Source organism: Loxodonta africana, chromosome 1 (genome assembly GCF_030014295.1).
Source record: "Loxodonta africana isolate mLoxAfr1 chromosome 1, mLoxAfr1.hap2, whole genome shotgun sequence".
NCBI classification, from domain to species: domain Eukaryota; kingdom Metazoa; phylum Chordata; class Mammalia; order Proboscidea; family Elephantidae; genus Loxodonta; species Loxodonta africana.
The window spans coordinates 165,368,713-165,378,504 of NC_087342.1; the positions used below are offsets into that span (position 1 = coordinate 165,368,713).

General features: G+C 31.1%; 1 protein-coding gene across 5 annotated transcripts in view; it reads left to right on the forward strand.

The window, feature by feature from the left end:
* GRIK2 (glutamate ionotropic receptor kainate type subunit 2) overlaps positions 1-9,308 on the forward strand; it is a 771,122-nt gene extending 761,814 nt beyond the window's left edge. For 2 of the 5 annotated variants that reach the window (XM_023543384.2, XM_064289255.1), the window contains one exon: positions 6,685-6,821. In XM_023543384.2, the coding sequence (XP_023399152.1) occupies positions 6,685-6,804 (120 nt within the window). In that variant the 3' untranslated portion in view covers positions 6,805-6,821. Of the gene's footprint in view, positions 1-5,076; positions 5,125-6,684; positions 6,822-9,143 lie in introns of those variants that run through there. The other 3 variants (XM_064289257.1, XM_023543389.2, XM_003404322.4) reach the window with 2 other exon arrangements.
* Positions 9,309-9,792: the final 484 nt, after the last annotated feature.

Below are 9,792 nucleotides of genomic sequence, written 5' to 3' on the forward strand. Positions count from 1 at the left end.
TTTATTCATACTTTTACAATAGTTATTTATTTTTTTGACTTTTCAAATTTACCGCTTGTCCATTTGGAAAGATACTTTAAATACTTTTCTTGTCTGATTGTGTCTTAAAAAGTAACTGATTAACGTTTGCATTTTCTGATTGATTTTCTTTGTCTCTTACCTCTTTCCGGATTTTACACATATTGCTACTTAAGGGTTACTCAGCAATCTGAGAAACTGTTGTACACCTGAGAAAATCTTCAGAGCACTTCAGGTGTATGTGGATTTGTTTGAAGGACCCTGTTTGTCACCTTCCAAATCTTATTTGTAACTGAAACAAACTGATTAATGTACAAAACTGTGATTTATATAATATTTATGATAAAATATTGCTTTTGTAGGCATAAATTATAAGTGATTTTAATCATTTTACTTTTTATAAAAATATTGCATTACATAATTATAGTTTACTCATTTATATTTAAAATTTGTCACCATTCCTTAAATATATGAATGTATCCTCTTTTAAAAAATATATATAATTCTGCTTTCTTTTGATGTACAGCAACAGTAGTAGCATAACTTAGATAGTTCAATTTTTTTGTCTGATTTGTATGCAGAAATATTTTCTTTCTCACGTAATTTAAAATAGATTTGCCTGTACAAATCATTTTAATTAAACTGCTTGAACATGAATCTTTGAGTTCTCAGGTGTGGAAAATCTTTTTTTAAAAAACTAAATATATTGTTCCCTCTGTTCACTGTGAGTTGGAATCAACTCGTCAGCAATTGTTTTTGTTGTTGTTGTTACTTAAGAATAAACTAAATGTAGTAAAAATACCTGAGAAACAAAACATGTTAATTATTACTCAGACATTGAATTTGTAAGATAATGTGTCCCCATCTTAAACATATATTTTTGCTCTAAGATGATCGAAGTATTATTTTAAGAACTACATTGTATTGTTGTTTTCAGAAGAGAGTCCATTTTAGTTACTATAGTTATTTATATTATAGGACACTGTTAAATTATATGGAAGATGATCCCTAAATAATATTTTTCCAGTCACAGAAAGTTCAAAAGAAAAGTGAGAACATCTAAAATGTTCTTCAGGCTGCAGTTGAATAACGAACGTAAAAGGTGGCCACAAATCAGAATAGAAGAGGCACAAATAAATGAAACATTGCAATTTGGGAAACGATAAGGAGAAAATTGGAGTGGTTTAGTTTACACCTGCAAGACTAGGGATCAAGGGTGAAAGACTATTCATAAGGAAAACATTTTTTGAAGCTGGTTGAATCTGTTTTTCATGGAAACAGAAGAATTAAAGGAGATTGTTCATAGGTCCCTATACACAAATAGCTCTATAAAGTTGCCGTTAATGAAGTACTACTTTAAAATACCAAATAAAAAAGCAAACACGCTGCCAGCAAGTCATTCTAACTAATAATGACCTTACAGGACAAAATAAAACTGCCTTATCGGGTTTCCAAGGCTGTAAATCTTCACAGAAGCAGACTGCCACATCTTTTTCCTGTGGAGCAGCCGATGGGTTCCAACTACCAGACTTTCTGTTCGCAGCCGAGTGCTTTAACCACTGCACCACTGCTTTAAAATAGTCTCATAAATTATTTCTCAGAATGTTGAAGGATTAATTCTCACGAGAGCAATGCTCATTAAAGAAGCTATTTATTAGATAAGCTATAGGAATGCAAACTGTTATAAATCATCAGGAAAGATTTTATTTCAATATTTACATTTTTCCAAGTAATGTCTATTCACAAACCACAAAATATTTATCCTTTCCATTAATTACATTAATATATGGAATTTTAGCTGTGTTTAACTCTTCAGAAGTTGAAATTTCTAAATACATTTTTAATCTAAGAAAAAACCAGCTACAAAGCATGTGTTTCTGAGGTTAAAATTGTAAATAAATTTTGGACAAATAGGCAATTTTGAATGTTTCTATATCACTGCCTTTCTCTGAGAGCAGTGTGTCTAAATTTCTATTGATGACCTGTATAAGAACTGAATGGCTAATATTCAAAAATATCCTTACATGTAAATACAAAATCTTACTCTGCAATGAGGTACCAGTTTTCATTTTACTCACTAATTCACTTTCAAATTAACAAAAGTATTTTTAAATAATTCGTTTATGAACCATTACTCTGTTTATCCCCACAAATGATGTTTTTAAATTAAGATTGTAGCCTGACAGATAATGATTTTACAACTTTATTTTTATAAACAAAGTTTTTTTTAAGTATAGTTATCTCATTTGAATACAAAACGACCTCAAAAACACTCATTTGAATACAAAACAACGTCAAAAACACTGTAAATGTTATTGTCCATATTGCACAGGTAAGAATATTAAGTGCCCCAAGGGTCAAGTGCATTTCCCAATGTCAAAGATGCCTAACTCTATTTACGGTATACTATATTGCACACATACACGCACAGAAAAACAATCTTTTTTTTTTTTTATTGATGGTTTTCCATCCTAAACTTATATTCGGAAAAATAATATATACTAGGAATCTTAAATGGATAAACAGATTGTGGGTTTTTATCATAAGCACTGTCTAGCTACTGTACTTTTCTCTCCTTGGGTCTAGACATCAAGCATGGGTTTTGGAATAAAAGAGATGGGATCATATCTCAACTACATTCAAACTTGTATAAACCTTAGTTTTTTGAAATTTCTTTTAAAATGAATAAGTTGGGTTTAAAATACTCCATAAATGAAATTGTTTTAAAAATTAATACGGTTAATATACATAGAGTTCTTAGTATGAAGCCCTAGTGGCTCAGCAATTAAGAGCTCGGCTGCTAATCTGAAGGTCGGCAGTGTGAATCCACCAGCTGTTCCTTGGAAACCCTATTGGCCACTTCTACTCTGTGCTGTAGGGTCGCTAGGAGTTGGGACCATAAGCAGCTGTTGTTACAGTATCATTATTATTATTCCTAACGCTGATGTATTCCAACCATTGGACTTTAGGTAGAAAGAGCTTTTCCTAGAACTAAGCATTAGTTATTTGTGCGTATGAAAAATTGTATCTCTATGACTACCAACAAGAATGTGATGATTAACATTGCTTTTTCTTAAAATGTATTTCATAGCTCAATTGACGAAAATGATATTGAAACTTGTCGGACCTTATTTATTGATTTTTTAACCTTAAGTAGGGGAAGTGTAAGAATGTATAAAGATGCTCCATTTTTCTCTGTCTCATTGTATTTACAAAATGTAATATGAAGGTATTGGGTAACTGTTTCTGTAATGGTCAAGGTTTCTGAGAATATTTTAATCTTTGTTTATATGTTTATTGTTGAAATAATACAGGCTAAAGCCTAGCATTTTTGTCATTTTACTCACTAGGAAAGAAATGCATTTCTTTTTGCTCCATATATTGTTCCTGTCTGCTTTATTATTTCACATTCAAAAAATTAACATTTATTCAGAATGAAGTTCAGGAAAAAGGTTCAGATGAAAATCAAACAACTGCTAAGGGGGCAATCTAATATAATAAAGGAATCAAGAATGGAAGTCAAAAGAAAAGGGTTACCATCTTATCTCTGATACCAGTTATGTGCATGGCTTTAGATAGATAACTTGACTTCTTGGATCTTAGTTTGTTTAGCTGTAAAATTGCAGTGATTGAGCAACAGGAACAATATGATCCTGCACGTAAAGTCTCTTCTGACTGCTGCACTGCTTCTCTAAATAATAGTTTTTTTGTATAAGTTAGCTGCTCTAAAACTGAATGTGAAGGTCAAAGTTGCTATATATTTTTTTAACAAGAATATCTTAATAAGTCGTTTTTCATCTCTCATTGCTTCACTGTTATATTCATATAGCCTTAGGTCAATTCACACTTCTGAATGTATACCATCAGCTATTTGATTTTTTTTTTTAAAGCCCATAAATTAAAATTATAAATCAAAAGGAATGGGTCACATTAAATGACACTTATTTTCCTTATTTCATAGACTAATGTTTATATAAAATATATTACTTTCTATATACTTTTTATTCCATTTTAGTTAACATCTTACATGTGATAATTTTCTGTAATTTATCACAATGACTGATTTGTCTAAACTACATATAATTCAGAATTCTTTGGACGAATGACCTACAGAGTCAGAAATTAATTAGAAAAGTTTCAGAATGAACTAGTTTTCCATAATCAGTTATCAAATAATTTAAATGACAAACCCAACAATACAGTTTGGTTGCTATGAGCTAATATATATTAGAAAATTGAACTGCAAAATCTGATAAAACACGTTAAAGATATTTTGGTAGGACTTCAAGTAGCAAATATACACCAAAATGGTTGGAAATTATTTTAAATTAATTTTTGAATATCATTCTTTTAATTTTATACTATCAAAGAGTAAGACAGCAAGACACATAACAGAGAGATTCCTCCTTAAAAATGAATACTAACTACAGACTTGTTTTTTTTTTTTTCTAGTGAGAAATGTATAATATTTTATGATTGTTTCTCCTTTGGATGAAAGATGAATACATATGTTCAACATGAAAGTGACTGCCTTAAAAGTTAAAAAATCAAACTGATTATTTTTCATCAGTTGCTTTTTTTAAAAAGACATTGCTAAACATAACGATTTTAACCTAAAAGTGAAGTTTAAATATGTCAGTGTTCAATGCGAACCATGGTTACAAATAGATTTCTAATATTTTAAAAAAAAAGTCTGTGCTTCTTCAAGCAACTGTCACATCATGTTATCCAATAAAAAATGTATGTATAAATTTGAGAGTTCCGTTGTTAGTAATACATGAGTCTATACCAGTAACGATATTCTTGAGAACATCTGTCTGTGGACTATTTATGTATTTTCTGATTATACTTCAAATTCAAAATATAGCCTTAAAAAAAAGTAATGTAAGTATAGCCAAGTTCATACTTCAGTGGTGTTCAGACCTTCATTGTTTCAAGAAAAAGAGATGTATGGATATAGTGTAGCTCACTAAATATCACGAATTTTCTAACGAGTTTTAGTGACTTAAATGCGATTATACGTGCTGACAGCTCAAAGATTTAAATTTTCATTTTCAGGAATCTTCTATTTGGTTAGTGCCACCCTACCATCCAGACACTGTTTAGTAAACTTTTGAAACTTACTAAAAGAGGTTTTTAATAATGGTTAGTATCCATGTGCCTTTCCTTTTTTTCTTTTTGTAGTCTGTTAAATTAATGTGAAGAAACATTTTTTGTTGTTATTTTCACCCTAAAGAACTTACTTTATTTAATGACACAACTTGTGAATTTCCCTTCCTAGAGAGTGGTGATTTGAGAGTCAAGATAGCTTACTTTTTGAATTCTTGCTTGCTTGCTTGCTTGCTTGCTTGCTTTTCTTCTTTCTTGATTACCTCTCTCTTTTCTTTCTTTCTTCTTCTTCTTCTTTTTTTTATTATAACCTGATGAACTCCTGCTTCAAGTCCACTTGGGTTTTTCAAAGCTTTATTTCATGGTTCAGTAAAAAAGGATTTACAAAAATTCCGATGATTATGAGAAGTAGGAAAGACAGTTTATTGTATAAAAAATGTTATTTAAAAGAGAGACAGTAATTTTTGGCAACATACAGCATGGGGAAACAACTGTATTTCTCAAAAATATCTGTAGGTTAAACTTTAGATTCTTACACAAATTTAGTAATTGAATTTGTATTTTAAAGCTCTAAAAAAAGAAAAGAATAAATGTTTGTGCTAGTGCCACAAATGAACAGTATTTTAGGATGTTATTAAATTCCTTTACCTTGTTGTGTTGATTCCAAAATCTTACTCACATAAAGAGTTTTTCATAGTTTTATGAAGGATTACAAATATTTTGTTAGTGAGAAGAAAAACTATTGTCTAATAATGACTTTGTTAGTAACCAGAGACAAAAACTATTTTTCAAGTAAACTAACACTTATAGGTCAAAAAAGAGTTGGCAAAATTCAGTTTATTTGGAGAAAATTAATTAAAAAATGATAACTTGAAAACAAATAATCAAGGCTAAAGGTTGCTTGATTAAAATTTTTACTTTCCCATAGCTTATAGACAGAGCCTAGAATGATAATCAAGAGGTTTACATGTATACAATTTTGAGATAGTGTCTAAATTTTTAAATATAATTTACTTAAGGTAATTATAAATTATAGAAGTTTTAACTATTCTGATCTTTGATTGGAACAGGTTCTTCAACTATATTTTATACTACTCAGTATTATAAATGTAAAACTACGTAATTGCTTAAAATAATTTTATATACTTTTATTTATAGTGTGAGGTAAGTATAGAGTACTTAATACAGAGTTTATTCCTTAACTTACTAGAAATAAAATTGAGTCATTTCATAGTTGAATGTGTATGTATACTTATGATATTTTTTTCCCAATAAAATAATCTGGTTAGACCACTCTCTTGAGTATGGAGAAAATTAATTAATATTTGTATGGATTATTTTTGAAACTAAGATAATCAAAATATCTGAATATTCAGATTTTCAAAAAACAATGTTATAAATTATTAAACATTTGGGAAATGCCTTGATTAGAAGTGAAGCCTTATTTCAAACAATTTGATGTTATTCACATCCTATAACATTTTTAAGTGTCATTTGGGATCAAGGTGTGACCTGCTCATATCGTCTAATCAATTCTTCTGTTAAATGTTTCAACAGAGAGCCAGGACTAAGTTATCTCAAGACTATGTATCCTTCCCCCTCTTGGAGACAGATTTTTCCATTTCTTCAGTGTTGTCATCATCACCATCTTCATCATCATTATCATCCTGTTCTTAATAAGTACATCTAATAGTACGTATTAAGCAACACATGTGTCCATACGCTGGCTGTCAGCTACCATATAAATCTTTCAATATAAACATAATTCATGAATTTCAGGACCTTGTAGTTTAACACATAATAAATATCGCATGGCAGTAACTCTGTAGTTAATGGGGAATTCACATGTAGCATTTTATTTATCACCCCATTACAAGTGCTAATAAATTAATATTTTACTAAATTAATGTTATTAAACAAATACTAAAGTTTTGCCTGATTTGATTACTGTTATATTGCATTTTGCTAAGCTTCTAATTCTGAAAACAAAACAAAACTTATTTAAGGAATTGAATTTGAAACATTGTTAAACATAAATTAAAATATTAGGGTCGTGTCGCTATTACTGTTTATTCAGATAGCATTTAAAGAATACATACGTGTACAGTCTCTGCCATGAGAACTTGATCTCTGCTGTTTGCAATTCAGTGAGAGTGACATATAGAAGACCTAGGGGCCAGATAGAAGAAATACATGATAATGAGTGCAAACTATTAAGGGGATAAAACCAAACCCAGTGAAAATAATGAACCTGTCTAATTACTGAGATAAGGGATGAAGATGTAGTGTAGGAAAGATAAAATAACTCAGCAGGGCACTAGAGCAAGGAGAAAATGGAGAGCCATTATAAGAAAAAATAGGATATTTGGATTTGTCCTGATTCTTAGACATTACTGCTATTAATAAATTGTTGTTAAAAATATATTATCCTGGTATTTGTGAGCCTTTGGGGAAGGAATAGGGTAGTTATGGAGTTAGGAAGACCATGACTATGGAAACTATCCAATGAACCATAAAAGAAAAAAGAGGATCTAGTCAGGGATGGGAAGGAAAGTACTAGAGAAGGGTCAAAAATCGCAGAACTCTGCATCAGGGCATTCTGCTGGAATCTCTGGTGTGAGATGCAGAAAATCAACCCACCTTCTCTCTGAACTAGATTTATCTGTCACACGGATGCCTACTTTAATTCAAAGTATTATTTTTAACGTGACATAAAGATTCTGAATGCAAAACCATTTTTAAAAATATGACACAAAAGAGGTATTGAATATGTTTTATCTGGTATTCTCTAAGAATTAGCCTGAGTTGATAAATAACAAAGCAGCAACACAGAAAGCAAAAATAAAGCCAATCACAAGCATATTTGCTTTGGTTTATTTCATTATGTTTTTGAGTCACTTTTTGTAATTGTGTAAATTTTTCATGCTTGTCCACATCTTTTGTTGCTGTCCACATTTTTGATTCTTGCACAGAAACGGCCTAAGTCACAGACCATCTGAGTTTCAATAAAATACACCACTGGTTTATGAATCCGATTTAAATGCAACTAACACACATGTCCCTATGGAGCAGCTCTCTGTGTCCTATGGGGTTGCTATGAGTCAGAATTGACTTGATGGAAATGGGTTTTCTTAACACACATGTACCTCGATCAGGTTCAGAGTGACTACCAAAATTTTACTTCACATATATGACTCCATAGTAGGAATTTGAGGAGCATGTAATAATAAGCTCCAGATATAGAATTTCTAGCAAATCTCTTTCCAATGAGGTGGGAATTAAGAAAAAAATATATTTCTATGGTGATTTTTTATCCTCATAAGATAGGTTATTTACCAGCTTTCAGTTATCAAGCTGATTATGAAAAAAAGAAAATAAAGTTAACATTTTTAGAGCTTTTTAACATGGTAAAATTTGCCATTTTCTGATTAAGTGACATTTATTTCTAATCACCATTCATGTCTTTATGCATAATCACAAAAAAATGAAATATTCAAAATTATATTCTTTTTTTCCTGTCTAACTGTATGAGTGCTGTTTTTGTTCTGTTTTGAGATCCTCAGTGGAAAGCCCATGTTTACAGGAAGTTTGTATAGCCCATGTTGTGATCTAAAAAGTAGTGTATTTCTTTTTAATATCAAGAATGCATATCTGGTTATAGATCTGTGTATATGTGTATGTGTTTAAGTTTTATAGTAGATCTTTTCCTATAATGCTATTTTATGTTATAGAGTGTCATCTGGAATTTTTATTCAATATATGTGCAGTATGTGTATTAGTAGTTAGCAGTTCACTTTAGTATCAGGCAGAGATTTTCTGTAAGCCAGCCCACCTCGATAACATATTTTCATTATCATGTGTTGTGTATTAAAAGTGTAACAATTTGTTTTTTTGTAGTATTTTTTTTTTTTCAAATCTCAAGGCTTCTTTGTTGACTGAGAATTATTTTAATATTGTTTCTGAACAGTGGCAGTTTATTGGTTTTGTAATACTTAAATTTCTCTGTTCTTTTGTAGAGGTCCTTCTGTAGCGCCATGGTGGAAGAACTGAGGATGTCCCTGAAGTGCCAGCGTCGGTTAAAACACAAGCCACAGGCCCCAGTTATTGTGAAAACAGAAGAAGTTATCAACATGCACACATTTAACGACAGAAGGTTGCCAGGTAAAGAAACCATGGCATAAAGCTGGGAGGCCAAACACCCAAGCACAAACTGTCGTCTTTTTCCAAACAATTTAGCGAGAATGTTTCCTGTGGAAATATGCAACCTGTGCAAAATAAAAATGAGTTACCTCATGCCGCTGTGTCTATGAACTAGAGACTTTGTGATCTAAACAGTTGCAGCGATCAGACTTGATTTACAAGCATCATGGATCAACCAAGTTACACGGGGTTACACTGTTTATCGTGGGTTCCTCCCTTCTTCTGAGTGAATGTTACATACGCATTTTGTGGCTGGTTTCAAATGCAGTCCAGTGAGAAATTATAGGTTCTTTTCGAAGTCCAACTGTTGCCAGGAGATGGAATATCAGTGCCCAACAGGGTAACCAGTAAAAGAATCATTAAGAATAAAAATACTTGGAATCAGCAACAACTGTAGTGTTACAAGAAACAATACAGTCTTCTGAACTTCCAGATAATAGAGGTGATGATGTTACTAGCCCCCAA